The 17,828-nt window shown below is 55.5% G+C and overlaps 1 protein-coding gene across 2 annotated transcripts in view; it reads right to left on the bottom strand.

The window, feature by feature from the left end:
- CAMK2A (calcium/calmodulin dependent protein kinase II alpha) overlaps nt 1–14,295 on the bottom strand; it is a 57,977-nt gene extending 43,682 nt beyond the window's left edge. Inside the window, exons 1-2 of one of the 2 annotated variants that reach the window (XM_040976977.1) lie at nt 14,061–14,295; nt 13,730–13,889 (exon numbers count right to left, since the gene is read on the bottom strand). In XM_040976977.1, coding sequence (XP_040832911.1) covers nt 13,730–13,791 — 62 coding nt within the window. In that variant the 5' untranslated portion in view covers nt 13,792–13,889; nt 14,061–14,295. Of the gene's footprint in view, nt 1–13,729; nt 13,918–14,060 lie in introns of those variants that run through there. The other variant, XM_040976985.1, reaches the window with a different exon arrangement.
- Nucleotides 14,296–17,828: the final 3,533 nt, after the last annotated feature.

The following is a 17,828-nucleotide window of genomic DNA, read 5'->3' as shown; positions in this document are numbered from 1 at the left end:
CACCTTGTAACCACTCAGGTTCCCATTGTGTGAGTCTCCAGTGGGGCCAAGACTACCATGTAGCTCCATGTGGCTCACTCAGGGCACTCGGTGAGTTACAGACTGAGTGCTAGATGGGACTCAGGTACTCTTAGTGCTGGGTTTTTGATGTCCGCCAGGGAGCCTCTCCCTTCTCAGCATGCTAGCCCCACTCAAGTCCCTGACCAAACTCTTCCTAGCCTGAAAACTGTAGTCCCCAAGCTGGGCAGTGCCAGGCCACAAAGAGGCACACAGACCAAGGCAGTGAGAAACCTGTAGCTGGCATGGGCACCTACTTTGCACATCTCCCTGAGCAGTGGGATGTGAGCAGCTGAGACGCCAAGGGGAGGAGGAAGAACAAGCAGGCATGAGGACCAAAACTCAGGGAATAGGGGTTTGCTGGCCAACAGCCAGGACTCATGGGCATAGCCACGGAGTTGCCCTGGGTGTGCAGGCCCTCTACCCATCACCAGAAAAAAGGCAGCAAGACTCCAGTCCTCTCTCTGAGATGTCTGCTCCTCTTTTGGCTCCCAGAGCAGCACCCCCACATATAGGAGAACCTCACACGTCTGCAGTCACCCCCATAATACTTCTAGTCACCAAGTAGGGGAGATGCTCCCACTGCTGACACCTGCTGGATGTCCTACAGTTTGATCATGATACTAGCCAGGAGTTGGCACACACCCCACAGAGGGCCCAGTGCCACAAGACCACCCCATCATTCTTGGTGCCGATTACCAGAGGGCTGAGCCCTGGTTTTTCATCCTCTGCCCAAATGAGCAAACATACAACACTTTTTTTTTTTTTTCCTGGCAACTCACAGAGCTCAGAAAGACACATTCCTGTGAACTGGCTCATCTCATAGTGGAAAGGATTACCAGGAGGCACCGGGAGAGGGCTGCCGGGGCCTGAGCACAGCCTCCCCGTCTCCAGGGAGTTGAGGTGACCTCCACCAGCCCAAAGGCTCTCTGTAACCCACAATTCAGGGATCCCACGGAGACTTCATCCCATAGACAGCACGGGGTATTAATGCAATCCCCAGCCCCTCACTCTTCCCACAGGATGGGGGGTGGGGCTAAAGGTTCCAAGCTCCTTGGCTGGGCCTGGTCTTTCTTGTAACCAGCCCCCACCAGGAGCCCACCAAAAGCCACCTCATTACAACAAAAGGCATTCTTGCCCTTCCCTGTCGGTCAACACCCCACCCTGCAAAGTGCCAGGGAAGGTGAGAACTGACTTTGAAGACTAAATATCAGAACAAAAGATGCTACAACTACCCTGTCACTAAAGACATGACAAGGGCTCTCAGAGCTGCAGGCCAAGAAGAACCAGGAAGGAGGAACAGGATGGCTTTCTATGGCATCGCAGCACCGCCTTCCGTCTGGTCAAGGCAGAGGTTGCTGCTGTACTGTCTGCCTCTTCTTCCCCGACTGTGAGTTCCCAAGGGCCAGTGCTGTCACCTTCTTCTCTGTGTCCACTGGTGTCCAGGTACACAATGTCTGTTGCCCATGCAACTTTCATGGGTGTAACTTAGAGGGACAGGAAGTGGGGGCAAGCAGCAGCGAGAGGAACCCAAAGGAGACAGGATGGAACACGCACAGGGAGGGACGTGGGGAGCAGGAACAGGCCTGTGTGCAGGTGGGGGATCACTAGGCCCCTCCGACCCAGGCAGAGCCACCCAAAGACCTGAGGTCCCTGCCCAGCTCGAGGTACTGATTGCTCAAGTCCTGGGGGAGAAAGCATCTGCAAAGCTCTGAGAATTCATTGCTGAGAGGAGAAGGTGGGAGAAGGACATGAGCTCCCCAGGGCTGAGGCTGAGCCTCCTCTTGCTCGTTGGCATCGAGCCCTAGCTTGGCCCGAGCTGAGTCCAATTAGTGTGTGTTGGTGGGGAGGGAAGGAGAGAGGGAGAAATTGATATAGTTTCCACTTTAGCAAAACAAAACTCCACTGTGAGATCTGCAGTCCTCCAATTGACTGCTTCAAAATCTCAGAGGGTAGGGAGGCGAGCTGTTAACATACAGGTTCCAAGACCCCTCCCAGACCCACTCCAAGAGGGGTCCTGGGATCTACATTTGCATATGACTATCTCCTCCAGGAGACTCCCTTGCAGCCAGCGATGGAGATGGGGGACTCTCACTCCATCTTTTGGGGGAGGTCCTGCTGCAGACCCTGCCTCCCCCTGCAACAGGGGCCAACACAGGCCCTGCCCAAGGAGCTGGGGACCTAAGTACCACATCTACTAAAGCAAGAGAAGCCACTCCCAGAGCTTCCTCAGGATAGCACTGAGCTTGTGTGGAAGGCAGAGCTTCTGATTGGGGCACCCTGTACCTCTGAGCATAAGCATGTGCTCTTATTTCTGGGGCAAGGAGGCAAAGCTTTCCTTGCATGCTAGAGGTGGGCCTCTAAACCGGCTCAGAGCTGCTGGTGTCAGGGATGGTGCTGCAGCAGCCTGGGTGGTACACTCAGCACCATCTTAGCCTTCCCAGCAAGCCCCCCAAGTGGGGGTCAGAAGCCCCCATTTCAGAGGTCTGGAAACCAAGGCCTCCAGTGAACAAGCATGTTCCTACAGCAAGACTGTAAAGAATATGAAAGCAGACCTGTGCTCACCCCCAACTAATTACGAATTTGAACTTAGCACTTTGCCTCTTGGTTCCTTCCCATGAAAGGGTGACTACGGTATCGATCTCCTGGGATACACCAGGGAAAACTGGCAAGGTGATGAGCACAAAAACACTTGGCACAGGGCTGAGCACGACAGGACTCACTGGGGACACAAGGGAGAGAAAGAGGCAAGGCTGGGGGCTGGGGAGCCCCTCTTTTTACTTGTGCAGCTCAGCTCAGCTCTCCAGCCCTGAGTGGGCAGGCCCCACCCTCGCCTGTCTGCCTACCCTGCAGGTGGGGCCCAGGGAGAAAAAAGCAGAGACAAGTCTAGTGATCATACTGAACGTGGGCAGCGAGCTGCAGCCCTTGCCTTCTCCCTTCCACAGTTCTTACTAGAAAAAGGCACATTGCTGTGTTCTTCTCCTGCAGGAGTGAGGGGCCCCAGCCTGGAAGCCTTGGCAATTACCAGAATCAGCCCACTTTGCAGTGGCCCTGACGGGGCCATTGGTGGGCTGGCAGGCAGGAGCTTGGGAGTCAGTCAGGCAAGGAGGCCAAAGTGGAAATGTGAGATCAGAGGGAGTAGCCCAGGGTCCCAAGAGAAAGGGGGTGAGGTGTACTGTGAGTAGGGAGTCCCCGGGTGGCCTTGGGGGCCCTGTGAAAGTACTCCTGGGAAGAAGAGGTGAGAAGTCCCCGGGTGGCCTTGGGGGCCCTGTGAAAGAACTCCTGGGAAGAAGAGGTGAGAAGTCCCCGGGTGGCCTTGGGGGCCCTGTGAAAGTACTCCTGGGAAGAAGAGGTGAGAAGGAGAGATGGACTTTTGGCACAAGATGCCATTTGGGACGATGCCTGGATTCCATACTGGAGCCTGAATTTGAGTCCTTGCTGTTTCCAATTCTACTTTCCTGTTTATACATCCCTGGGAAGCAGCAGATGCTAACTCAAGGTCCCTGCCACCATGAGGGAGACTTGGATGGGGTACCTTGTTCCTAAGCATTTGGGGGTAAACCACAGATGCCAAGAGTAGAAGAAGAGTTCCTAGGGGCAGGAATGTAGTGGGGGTGGCAGCAGCCCCATCCAGCCCTGGAGCAGGTGCTGCCAAGCGGCTAGGTGCATTGCCACAACTGCCAAGGATGAAGCCTTGTGTGCAAAGAGGGGTCTCACCGAATGTGGGCAGGGAGCAGCATGGGAGAGACAGGCAGACCCAGGAGGGCTTCTCCTCATGGTGGGCATCAGCTTCCCTATCTGCAACATGGATGCTGGGGTGGGTCTGACTGAACAGCACAGAGCCCTCTTCGGTTCTGTCCAATGGGTCTTTTGGGGTAGGGGGTAATGTGTACAAATGTGCTGTGCAGGCCAGCATGGGCATCTCTGGCCACAGAGGGCTCAGTCCTGTGTCTGGGAGAACTGAAGACCTACAGTTTCAACTGTCACAAGCAGCTGTTCTTATCTAGGATGGTAAGAACAGGCAACCAGGGTTCAAGTCCTGGTGCAGCCACTTCTTGCCAATGACTACCCTTTGGGATGCTTGATTCCTCCCCTCTAAAACATGGACAAGAAGAGAACCTGCCCTATGCAGTGGTTTCAGGGATTCAGGAGACAGCCAGGTAGGCAAGAGCTTAGCAGAGTCCCCCGAGGACAGTAAAAGCTCCAGAAGCAATGCCTGGGCAGGCATCTTTGTCTGCAAGGGTAAGACAGCGGCTGGCGTGGTCTGAGCTGAAACAGGACCTTGTCTGCCAAGCTCAGGAAGAAGCCATCAGGAGGGAGAGGTGAGTGAGGGCCACAGCAAGGAAGCAGGGGCTGCTCCTAAGGCTGCATGGCTGGGAGGTCCAGCAAGGCTGGGATGTGGAAACATGCTAATGGGCTGTGAAGTGTAAGCATCGCGCACTGGAAAATTGCTTTCTGGCCGCCTGGCAGGCGCGGTGTTACTGGCTGCCAGCCTAAGGGAGCCCACCACCCTCTGTGGCTTGGAGCCTCCCCAGTCCTCCTCCCCCACCAGAACATAAGCCAGCAGTCAAGGGCAATGCCAAAAGCAAAGGAGCTGTAGGCCAATCTACATCTTCACCCACCTCTGCGATTACCTGCCTTCTGATCCCTTCAGGCCTCAGTTTCCCCATTTGGAAGATCGGGGTGGGCAGCGCTAGCTCTATTCCTTCCTGTGAGTGGTCCCTGCTCCATTCCTGTAACAGAATCAGTTCCACCCTCATCCCCAGCTGCTGGGGTGGACCTGCTGGTCTCAGCAGAGAGGCACAGCCAGGCTATCCAGGACCTCCTGCAGACAGCACTGTCGCCGCTGCTTCCTCCATCCTGGAGCCCTTGGGGATCTCATTCCTGGTGCCTCCTCAGTCTGTAGGGTCCTCCCTACATTGGCTACCTCCTCTGATATGCCCAGGGCTCTCACATTCCAGAAGAGTGCACATACACACACACACACACACACACACTCTATAATAAAAACCAAATAACCAAGAACCTTTCTCTGGACCCAGCAGCTGGGGCTGCAGCCCTACCCCCACCCCAGCTGCCAAACCTGCTGAACAAATGTCCGACATCCGCCGCCTCCTCTTCCCACCTCCCACACTCCATGAACCCACCACAATCTGGTGCCACCCCCAGAATTCCAAGGAAGCAATGCTCGTGCCAGTCCTGCCTACCCAATGCCCACCCTCTTGGAACTAATCTCTCTTGCCTGCCGCGCACCAGGTTGGGTTTCTAGGCTAACCCTGGAAACCCAGTCTGGTGGCTTCCAGGCTAATGCTGACACCGGCCTCATTGACTGTGCCTTCACTGTCCTCATGCCCCCCACTCTTCTGTTTCCTGCTTTCTCCCCAATACTAACCACTGCCTTTACCACTAGGATCAACTGGGATCTCCAAGGCAGCCTCCAAACCATTGTACTCGGGGTAGAGAGACATCTCCCATCCGCTGGTCACTTCCCAAGGCCTACAACAGCCAGGGCTGGGACAGGCTGACGCCAGGAAGCTAGAATTCAATCCACATCTTCCATGTGGTGGCATGGACCCAACGACTGGGTCATCACCCACTGCCACCCAGGATATAGCACTGGCAGGAGGCTGGACTCAGAAATGGAGCTGGACTGTGACATAAGCATCGGCATACTAGGACACAGGCGTCTCAGGCATCATTGGAGCTGCTGGGCCAAATGCTTCTCCCCACTTAGAATTTGCTTAGCATAATTCTGTCTGGGTATTGTTCTCACTAAAAAAAAATCTTTGTTTTCAAAAGCTACCTAAAAGAGTCTGTCTCTCCACAAATGACTGAAGATGCTGACCGTCACCCAAGATCAAGATCTGCGCCCACAGCCCTGCTCCAGCCCCACATTTTTTAGCTTCTTGTTATCTTTTTTTTTCCAAAGATTTATTTTTATTGGAAAGTCAGATATACAGAAAGGAGCAGAGACAGAAAGGAAGCTCTTCCATCTATTGATTTACTCCCCAGGCAGCATCAATGGCCAGAGCTGAGCCGATCTGAAGCCAGGAGCCTGGAGCCTCTTTCGAGTCTTCCACATGGATGCAGGGTCCCAAGGCTTTGGGCCATCCTCGACTGCTTTCCCAGGCCACAGGGAGCTGGATGGGAAGTGAGGCTGCTGGGATTAGAACTGGTACCAATATGGGATCCCGGCCTGTGCAAGGTAAGGACTTTAGATGCTAAGCTAGTGAGCCTGGCCCAGCTCCTTATCTTGCCTAGATGCTTTGTGACAGGCATCACATGCCAAGCCCAACGTCATCCCCAAGCCTTCCCTCTCTCAGCGAGGGCACTTCCTCACGTCACCTCTCTGAGATAAGCTGAGCTAACTGCAGACAGCTCCGGGTCGACAGCAGGCAACCCTGAATCCTAAGGGTGTTAGCATCCTCAGCCAAACACTGACAGCTGAGGCTAGCAGCTCTGACCACTCACAGCAAAGAACTCAAGCAGCCACTGGAACACCAGAGAGAAGAGAAAGACCTCCGGCTGGTCCCCCAAACAGCGCTCCCACTGGGCTAGAGAACCAGGCACATTAGTAACTGTGACCTCCAGGAACAGCTTCTCATCCCTCCCCATTTCATAGATGGAGACACTGAAGCCAAGCCTTGCCCCAGTTCTCTTTGAGTCCTACTCTGCTGCTTTTCCCTAATGCTTGCCATGCTCAGATCACAAGAACCCAAATGTGAAGTCCACAGCTGGGCTTTTGGGTAGGGAGAAGGAAAAATAATGCTGGGCATTCTGTGTGCTGGCGTGGGCGTGAGCAGCATCTTTATAGGGACAGTGGCTTGACTCAAGTGAGGTTCTCTGAGGGCTTCTAGACTCCCCAAAACAGCTGTAAACCTGGGCACCAGGCTCATTCAGAAATAAACCAAAGCAGTCCTTCGCAAGGTGAGAGACCCACCTCTGCTCACCTAGAGCAAACCCTTGACCTGTATCAACTCAGTAAGTAGTTGGCAAGCTCACTTGCTCTCTCCTGTGCTGCCCTGTTGAGCGGCAGTATCCTTTCTTAACAAGAAGCAAAAGCAGTGCTGCTGTGCCGGTGCCCAGTAGCGAACGGGATGCGGGGAGATGGGCTGAGCTCTCGGGACCTTCCCTGCCTCACCAAGCTTGCTCTCCCCATCTCCTCCCAGGCTCCAGCAGCAGCAGCTCTGTAAGTACAACTCTAACAGCCACGGCTTCACCTGGCAGGAAAATCCCAGTGCCCATCTCTGCAGCCACACCTCACCCTTCCTCCTGCTCGTCTGCCCGCCCATGGGCCACCCAGCTATGAACGCCCACTCACAGACTCCAGAAGATGCTGTAGGGGACGCAATGTCTCAGAGCTGCACCCATCCCCCCCCACCCCCCACTGCAACGCCAACCCAGCAGAAGCCTGTGGGAGACACAGAAGGCCCAGAAACCGGAAGCTTCTGTTTGCTGCAGGGAACATTGAACCAACAGAAGTTCCAACATATTCCTTGTTTTGGCTATGCATGGCCTCTCTTGAATGGGTTACAAAAAAGAATTTAAAAAAAATCACAGCTCCCTTGGAGGTGGGTCCAGATAGTGGCAAGGCAAGAGGGGCACAAGGGCAGACAGAGAGAGGCTTCTTTCCATTAGCCTCCTGGCCTGGCCCATCCGTGGGACACACCTCACAGCTATCAGAGGCTCAGAGAGGGAACAGAGGCTGGAGTGCCTGCTCTTGTGACCATGAACCAGTGTCTGCACCTAATGCGATAGAGACCCCTCATGCCCACCTGCTGACCCAGGTGGGGTATTCTGGCCCTGCACAGTGTTTGAGGCTCCCAACGTGAGGGGCACAGCTGGGAAAAAACAGCAGGTAGGACTACAAGTCTGTGCTGGCACTGGGCAGCTAGCCTGGACCTGCCCCTCCATCATTCTGCCTGCTGGGGACCCTCAGGCTCCAGGACTCCCCTGCCATACAATCTAGAAGTCGGTGGGCAGGTAGAACAGAGCACAGAAAAGAGGGACCCCAGATCCCCTGAACACTGATGTGCTCCCCTGAAACAGATACTTACCCCCCAAATCTATGTCCATTCTCAAGAACTCTCTCCACCCTTTCCCCTCGGGCAACTCTTATTCAACCTCTAGCTCCCTGAAACCACCTCCCCCAGGGAGCCTCCCCTGATAGCTCCTTCATCCCAACCAGGGCAGGTCTCTTTACAGGCAGCATGTGTATGTGTCCATGGTCACAGGTCTCCTGCAGCTACACTGAAACTGTCACTTCTGCAATGTTGTTACTGCTGTTGGCTGGGTGCCAGGCTGTGAGCCCATGTGGGCTCAGCAGAGTCACACAGGGTACATGCTAGGTTCTGCCATGTACTCAGGGAATAGAGGCTCCGGCTGGCTGGAAGGGTCATGGGTGTGTTTCCCCTTTTAGGTGACCTTTTCCAGCACAGAAAGTCGACCCAGCTCCGTAGCTTCTCCTGATGTTGCGATAGACCCTAAGGTGCCTGGGGTTGGTCTCAGTGAGTTGGGCTGTGCCAGGCTTGCCTGGGTCAGGAGGACCATAGAGAGGTACAGAGGGGCATACAGCCGGGCAGTGGGCACACAGGTGAAGGTGGGCTGTAGCAGAGGGACTGTGCAAAGGGAATGGAAGGGAGAGAGGAAAAAGGGAGAGAGATGCAAATGAGGGGGGGTGGGTAAAGCAGAGAAAACCCAGCAGCCCAGCCAGCACCGCGTTGCTCTGCCTGCACTAAGAGGTAGGCTTGGGCTGCATGCCTTGTTGGAGCCATGGTGAGTGTATGTGTTATCATGTACACACGTGTGCTACCGGGAGCTGGTGTGCAGGTATATGCGTGTGTGTATTTGTGTGCACGTGCACGCAAATACCCATGTGCACTAGCCATGGGCTGCAGCTTCACAGGGCTGTGGCTCCTGACTGCAGGGGCTGCTGGCAGCAGTGTCACCAGGCTGGCAGAGGGAGGGAGGCCAGCTCAGCAGAGTGTCCGTGTGGCTCAGCCTGTGTGGGGGCGGTTGTATGGGGGTGGAGGGCTGCGGCAGGCATCAGAACATGTGCATTCCTGCCACTTGGTGGTTGGGAGGAAGCCGGGAGGGGAAGCTGTCCCTCTCCTATTCCTGCCACCTCCTCCTTGAGCTCCTGCCCTCAAACTGCCACCCTCTGGCCACTGCACACACTCTGGCCCGCTGGCTCTGGCCTGGCCACTGCCTCTCCTGGGACCCTGGACAAGCACTGCCTTTCGGATGTTGTCTGCCACCTACATCCTTCTATTTCTGATGTTGGAGACCATTTCCCACGCATGCTCTCTAAAGAGGGCCCCAACCCCAGTGGGCATTTCCACCTGCAGAGATACTGTGAATCCCACTCTACAGATGGCAACATTGAGGCAAACAAAGGACAAGTGATTCACCCAGGAGGAGTCCAGCAAATGAGCAACAGAATCATAATTAGAAAACAAGTGACAGCTCAGAGCCCCCTCTCCTACACACAAGACCTCTGTCCTTTCCTTGTCGGTGGACAAGAAGGAGGATGTCACACAGACACAGCCCCCAGCAACCTGTCTCCCTACTGTGGTGCTGGAGACCTGGATGTAAGCCCTTGACCCAGCACTACCCGCCCTGCCACCTCCACAAGCGGCAGTCTCCTCTATGAAGTGGATGAGTAAGCCAAGCCTACCTCCTTCCCAGGTGAGCTAACTCACAGGGTCATAGGGGTTATTAGACGAGAAATAAAAGCCCTCAGCCTTGTCTCAGGATGTGGTCCTAGGCCAAGGGGTCTTCTCTCCAGAGTGCCATGGTTCACCTGCTCAACTCAGTATCCAACACACTTAGGCCCCAAACAGACCCCCACCAGCGCAGGGATCTGCCTCTGGCCACATGGCCACCTGCTGATCTCTGGTTAAGCCTGGCCCACAGCATAAAACCATAGAGGCAAGAGGGGGCTCAGGTGAAGAGGCCAGATCCTCCTGCTTCTGTCTATCACCTTGGCTGGCCAACTCACCCCCAACGCCAGCCAGCACTGCTGGAGCCCATGCCTTGTTTCTAGAAAGAGTGGGCTGAATCTTTCTAACCACCCTCCCTCCTTCTTCCTCTCTCAAGTAAAATCTCCTCCTGGGGCTGTTGGGTCAGCTGAGTGACTACCCAGGCGGACACAGAGGCATCTCTTTCTGGCCAACCTCGGCTGGAGGCAGACACCAAAGCTCAGAATATCCGAAGCTGGAGGAGGCCGGTGCAGCCACCCCCTCTTCCTCCTCCTCCTTCTCCTCCTCCAGCTGGACCCTTTCCAGGTACCTCCGCCTCCACCAGCATTCCTGCCATTCATGGAGATTCTGGTCCAGGCCTTCCCGACCCCTGGAGCAGGTATCAGCAGCCCCAAAGGAGGCTTCGATGTCCCCTAACGTCTGGGCTGTTGCTCCTGTCACCCCAGGGAGAGGGAGGAGTCAGGTCCAGGCAGGAGGGATGAGCTCATTTCCTGATCCCTGGGGACAGCCCCACCCCCAGTCCTCCAGGGGACCTGGAATCAAGCCTTGGCTTGTCTTGCTTCCAGCGGGAGTGGGGTGAAGGGTTGTCTTTGTAACATTAAGAGGTCCCAGAGACACCTGCTCAGGCCCAGCCTCCAGTCACAATGCTCCCTACTGGCTGCCCGCTAGGGCAGCTCTCCTACCACCCATATAGCCAGCCCCACCCTGGGCTCCTTGGTGGCTGTAGTCACTGGCCAGGCCGCCCTGGGCAGAGTGCCAGGAAGCCCTGGGGAGGCACTTGTCCTGGTCTCTGGCAGGGCAGGCTAGTGTCCTGCAGTAGGAGGCCCAAAGGCGTTCCCTTCCCTGCCACCCTGCAAGTGGTCGAAAGTGGGCATTTGAAAGGGACTGCTTCTGGACAGTAATTGCAGCGCCCAGGCTGGCAGGGGACCAGGGGTCATCAACTCAAGGATGAGGCCTGCAGGCATCTGCACTGCCTCCCCCCTCACTGCCCCCCACCGAGCCCTCCCACCAAAGTCAGCCTGGAGCCACCTCCCCACCCAGCCTGTGGCAGCAGCAACAGACACCCCAACAGGGAGCCCTTACTGGAGGATCACTGAGGACCCGGCACCAGGCGGTGTGTTCACACGCACTAGCTCCGCAAATCGCACAGCCTGGCTTGGTCTCTAGCTTACATGGGGGCAGAGGAAGATGCTGGAGCCCCTCCAGTGCTGAGAGGCAATGGGTGGTTAATTCAGAGCCCACTCCCTAAGGGCCATGCTGGGTGCTACCCCTCCCTGAGACCCTGGCCTCTTGGGCAACGTGCCCTAGCTTTTAAGAATCCAGACTGCAGAGGCAGGAGCCAGGCTACCCACTCTTCTCCTTCAGAACAAGTGACCTTAACCCAAGGCTGCTTCCAGGTTCTGGAAGGTGCCTGACATTGCATGCCACATTTGGAGGTTTGTGCATTTTTCTGGGGAATGCAGATTTGGACTTTCCTCAGATTCCTGAAGGAAAATGTGACCTAAAAAAAAAAAATGGTTAAGAGCACTGATGTTTCTGGAAGCAAGAATCTGAAATTGATTAGACAAGGTCTGGCCATGCCTGCCACCCTTGGTTTTTCTGCCATGGCCATACCAAAGCATTGTGTCCTGTCCGATTCGGCCCCTGCACCCTGGTCCTCCCAGAGCCGAGGCAGGGAGCAGAGCAGAGCTGAGAAGGTTTATGAAGGATCTCTCAGCCAAGCTGATCCCACAAGCCCAGTCCTAGGGATCCCCACTTGTTCTGGGGGCAAAACATCGCTCTTCTTTTTCACCTTGAGCACTTGAGTCACGTCTTGGCTCCATTTCTCTGGCCCCTATGACGCAGCCTTGCCTGCTGCTGGGAAGACAGCTCCTGGCGAGGGGCATCCTTGGGTTCCAGACTGGGCACTTGCATGAGTTTAGCAAACAACTGGGTCCTCTGGTGCCACCCTGAAAATCTTTTTTCTGGTCCCGCTGCCCACACAGAAATGCATTCAGCCATGTAGGAAGTGTACAGATGGGAGTGAGCACACATTTGCACATAGATGCAAGTCTGCCAAAGGGAGCTGGTGTGTGCCTGTGTGTGTGTCAATGTGTGTGTACAGACAGCGTGCTCCCACACATATGCAGACAGCACTATGAGCTCACACATACTCCCACACGGGTCTGTAAGCCCAGGCCTCACACGTGCATGGGGGTGCGAGTGCACACGCACATACACACCTCCCTATGTGCATGCTCCCTGGCCTCACATGGACATATGTGTCCAGACCTCTTAGCAACATCTCCATGTCTCATCTGTGCATCCTTACATATCCCAGACAACACACATGTGCCTACTGATGTGCACACAGCTCTGACCTGCCACACATGGGCATGCAGTGACCACATCCACGCTTTCATTCCCAAGCATCCTGGTCACTGACACTCCTGTGTCACCAACACACATACACACTCCCTTGCAGGGCACACTTGCATCTTCAGGGCTTGTGCATGAAACAAACACCAATGTATGAATGTTTTTGCATCCTTTGGGAAATACAAATACACTTCAGAGTCAATCCTTATATGACACAATCAACTCCCTTCCAAATTCCTCCTAAAGTACTACACATCAGCCCCCTACAAAAACACTCTTGTATATCAATCCCCAGATCTCAAAACAACACACACCTGCCCAGAGGACCCCTCCATCCATGCTCCTGTCTTCTTGCCCCCCACACCTCTGCTCACAGGGCGTACCCATCCTCCAAACTGCACCCCAGCCCCGGATCCATCCTGGGATCTTCCATGCACCTAGCTGGGGGCATCGAGGAATTTTTCTCTGACACTCCACAGTGCACTGGGCTAGCCTGTGGGCTTCCTTCTCTCCTTAGCCTCCCACTATGCCCTCCACATCTGTCATCAGAAGGCAGAAAATGAGCTCTGAGGCTGGGCAAGTTTGCCAAAGGACCAGAGCTGCTGCACCCTTCGTTCCACCAACCCTTGGGACTGCAGTATCCCACCCCCACCCCCGCCACCCCCAGCCTGCCCAATTGCCCCTCCCTTCATCCCAACACCCAGGAAGCCTCCCCAGTTGCTCAGGCATTAACTCCTACCGTACCAGTGGCCTCATGCCCAGCAGGAATGGGAAAGGGGGACATGGGGAGGGAATGCACTTTCAGGGAGAAGTTGGCCACTTGGCATGGTCGCTGCAGAGGTCTAAAATCTGGAGGCACTACCTGGGAGGTAGTGAGCCCTCTGTCACTGGAGGTATCCAAGTGGAAGCCAAGTGACCACCACAAACAAAACTAGAGGGGATTCCAGTTCTGGATCAGCTGACTGGGAAAATCCTTCCCCACTCCCTCACCCCATTTTGTTTTGTTTTGTTTTATTGGGTTTTTTTTAAAACCTTGAGTTTCTAAGAATCTGTGCATACCCAGGTTGATTATACTTGTGTGTATACGTGCATGCCTTGACATACACTGTCAACCCTACACCCCCACACACATGCACACACTCACCCAGCTAGCTTGGCACATCTGTGTACCATAAACACGCACAAGCCTGACTCTGAGCACCCCCCACCCATGCAGCTGGCCTTCGTCTGTGCACACAGGAATGCCCCAAGTGTGCAGGTGCACACCCCCTGCCTGAGTCCGGGACCCCACCCCCTACCCTGTGCCCTCCAGGACTCCCTAGGGCACAACTCACTTTCCCAGTTCCTCGAAGAGCTGATACTCTTCCGTGAAGCGGGTGCAGGTGATGGTGGCCATCCTGGTACTGGGCGGGCAGGCGAGTCTTGGGGTTGAAGGACCAGGACTGGGGTGCACCTGCTCTGCTCCCGGAACTGGGGGCCACTCGCCTGCCCGTGCTGCTGAGTGCAAACAGAGAAGCGGCTTGACTGACGAGCCTCGGGCTTCTGAGCAGGGCACTGTGGCTGCTCACAGCCTCGCGAGCCTTCGTCAGCATCCAGGTCCCCATGGCAACCACCTCCGAAACGCCCTGTTCCCGTTGCCCCGGTAACTGCCTCCCCAACACCTGCCTGCCTTCTACTGCGAAACCTGCTCCTGGACGCCGTGGCCCTATCACACATAATACTGCAGGCCTGTGTGGGCCTGGGGGCGGGCAGACCCAGCACCCCCGGGGTGAGGAACCAAGGGAGGGGCTGGAGGAAGAGGGAGAGAACAAACTTAGTCCTCCAAGCGATCTTTTTTCTTCTTGCCCCCCCACCTCCAACTGTGGGGGCCTTAGAACAGACAGGATGGGATTAAGTGGGGCAAAGAGGCAGTTTCCATGGTGATGGCCAGTGGGTGCCACATTCCAGGATGGTCCTCAGGAAAGACAGGATGCAGTTACCCTAGCAACTTATCTCCTCTGGAGAGACAGGTATTGCCCCGTTGCCCTGGCAACAGCTGGGTTCTAAGGTTTACAGGGAAACGACAGTTAATTCATTGGGATGTCTCTCTGCAGATCACTCTGGTCCCTGTAACTGTCTCTCTGTTCCCTTCCCTGTCTTGTTTTGCCTCTGCCTCTGTCCTTACTTTCCTCTGGTTCTCTGCTCTTCTACCTCCTCACCACTACATCAGCACCCTGGCCTGGGGTAGAGGAACAAGGGAGACTCCAGGATTCTGGAGGCACAGCCCTGGTTGCCTGCCCATCACCACCCCCCGCCCCACCAAAGTGCACACATACACTCACACCAGCTGTGCCACCTGGGCCCCTCCAGAGGTCTCGTCCACACCCTGCCCCCCCGACTCCCTTCCCCCAAAGGGACCACAGCAATCTGGTCTCCTGGGGCTCCTGTCCCAGTTTCTGCTTGTGCTCCAAGTCAAGGTGAAAGAAGCCAAAGGCAGCCGCGGGGAGGTGAGCATGACCTGGCTTACCCGGAGTTCGGCCAGTGACAATGAGCCTGTCTGAAAACCAAGAAAAAGTGGGCATATTCCTGACCAGGTCCAATTCTCCAGGGTATCAGCCACACCAACAGCCTCAAGGCCTGGGACAAAAGGGGGGGGGCTACGAAGGGAGACTGGAGTACAAGACTCAAGATATAAACTCAAATTCCAGCCTTGGCATTTACCAGCCGTGTGACCCTGGCGAGTCCCAGGTCTTCTCTGAGCCCGTAGCTCCTTTTCTATAAAGCAGGAGAACAAAGCTGCCCCTGCAGATGGTGTGGACCAAAGGTCGGAAAGGCCTTTGGGAAATATCTGAACACATGACCTTTTCTTGGTTCTCAGCAAAAGAAAAGGGAGGTTTCCAATGGAGCCACATCCAGCTCCATCCCTCCAGCTTGGTTTTGCGATCTCAGACTCTGTGTCTCCACCCCCTCCACTCAGGGAAAAGGCTGCTTTAGCTCCGTGCTCGATTCACCAGGCTGAGCCACCTGCCAGCATTTGCCCACTCTGAGCACAAGTTGGATCCAAGCCCATGGGGTTTCTACCTGGCTGCTCCTGGCTGTTCCATGCCACTTCACCTGCAGGTCACCTCACCAGCAAGTACCAGTCCTGGGTCCCTGGAAACATTTGGACCACCCTCCCCCTGCTCCACCATCCCAACACACACACACACTCTCCTCCTGGGAGTCGAGAGTGGGGAGAAAGTAGGGTGAACACTCCCATTCAGTCGCTTTTCCTGGGAGAGAAGAGGGAGGGAGGCAGAGAGGAGGAAGGGAGGCCCGCTGGGGAGGAGGGGGTAATGGCTCAGCCACTAATTGCACCATTACCACCTTCAGAAAAAGGAAAAACCACTCCGTTTTGTTTCTGCGCACAATATGCTTCCCGCTTCTGCCGCCAACGTTGCACTTCAGAGCGGTGAGGAGAGGCCTCCTCTGGGCCTTGCAGCCGGTGGGCAGCAAGCAGGGCATGGAACCTGGCTGAGCAAGCAGGCTGCAGCTCCATCCTCCTGCCCCAGACCTTGTGGCCTGCCCCGGGGAGGGGATGGATGCTGCTGGGAAGGCACCAGAACAGCTTTGGAGAGCCTGCGGGTACCTGGCCATGGCCAGGAGGAGAGGCCAGCGGAACACCTCCCATCCCTCGGGCTCTGAGACTGAAGTGAGCACTTTTCCTTCTCTGTACCTTGGTTTCCTCGTCTGTAACATTGAATAAATTATATCCCTCACCTCCAGAACTGTTTTTTTTTTTCTTTTCATTTCTACTTATTTTCATTTTATTTGAAAGGAAAAGAGACACAGACATGTTTCTGTCAACTGATTCATTCTTCCAAATACCCAAAACAGCCAGAGCTGGGCCAGGCCAAGGCCAGGAACGTGGAACTCCACCTTGGTCTCCTAGGTGGGCAGCAGGGACCCAAGAACTTGGGCCACCACCTGCTGCCTCCCAGGGTGAGCATCAGCAGGGAGTTGGGTGCTCTGCACCCAGACACTGTGAGATGAGCAGCAGGTACCCTTTCTTTGGCAAAGCTCTGGGCCCGGGGCTGTTGGGTGGATTAACCAAGACACATTCAGGAGCTGACAAAATAGCAATGCTCATTAAGTGGGGGCTTCAGATCACTGAGGGACCCTCACAGCCCCCTCCCTGGCCCTTGGGAACACACACCATCACCTTCAAGTGACAGCATTTCAGGATCCTATTCTGAATCCCTGCCGAAGTTCAGCTTGGGTTAGGACATCACCTGGGCCAGGACTCCTCTACAGCTATTCCTTTAGAACAGAGGGGTTCTGCTATGAGGATAGGGGGATCACAGGGCCCGCCAGCTCATCAGTGCCAGCAGGACAATAATGCTGCTCTGAAGATGCACAAGTAAAGCAGAGTCAAGGAGCTGCGAGGCTGGCTTTATGGAGATCTAACATTCTGAACGAAGGACGTGATAGTGCCCTTCGGCTTGGTGCTGGCCCCAGCATATGCATGGACTGCACTACCAGGAGAAGCCGGCTGGAGCTGGGGGCTGGGGCAAGGCAAGGATGCCTGGCAGAGGCTGCATGGGCACACAGGAGGATCTGAAGGTGGGGGACAGTATGGATGGCTGGGCAAAAAGGCAGCCCAATGGCCACAAGGGTAGGCTCTCCAATCACCCTGCCTGTCTAGTCATCCAGATTTGAATCTCTCAACTCTTCTCTTTGGCTCTCTCACTCTTCTTTTGTCCCTTGCATCCATCTTTCGCAGCTCTCTGTCTTCCCTGTTCCCTTCCACCTCTATTTCTTTCTATCTGGACAATGCATCTGGCACTGGGGGCTGGGCAGGTCCCAGGCTGCAGGGCGCTGATGGTGAAGAGACAGCCGGAAAGGGGGGTGAATGAAGAAGGGGAGGGAGAAGAGGTCTCCTTAGCAACTGTCTCTTACACATGTGTGCATGTACATTTGTACACACACTACACATTCTGAACCTTCAAGAGCCTGGCTCAAGTGTGTGGATGCTACTTCTGATGGGAACCCCATCCTGAGTGTAGCCGCCAGCTCTGCCAAAGGAGGGGTAGTCATTCACTGCCTCCCCTGTGCCCATGAGGCTGGCAGCTGCACCCGGTGGTGGCACGCAGCAAGGAGCCAGCCGTATCTCTGTGGCACCAAGAGAATGAGCTTTGATTGTTCCTGTGCCAGACTCCCCACTCCCCAGGGCCATGGCAGGCTCCAGAGCAGCAGCACGTGTGCTCCCATCTGCAACACACGTGTGGCCCTAATGCACAGGCCTGCATGCTGGCTGGGGGTTAGAGGCCTGCAGGTTGCTGACCACAGCTCCCATGTGTCACAACGCGGATGGGCATGGGAGCACTAGCAGTATGTCCCCATGGCTGTGGCAGGCACACAGAAAGCCAAGGCTGAGTTCCCGAGTGGGTGATGGGAAGCCTGGTGGCACTGCGA

Source organism: Ochotona curzoniae, unplaced genomic scaffold (genome assembly GCF_017591425.1).
Source record: "Ochotona curzoniae isolate NIBS_2020 unplaced genomic scaffold, NIBS_Ocur_1.0 contig_1, whole genome shotgun sequence".
Taxonomy (NCBI): Eukaryota; Metazoa; Chordata; class Mammalia; order Lagomorpha; family Ochotonidae; genus Ochotona; species Ochotona curzoniae.
This window is presented reverse-complemented; position numbering and strand designations above follow the sequence as displayed.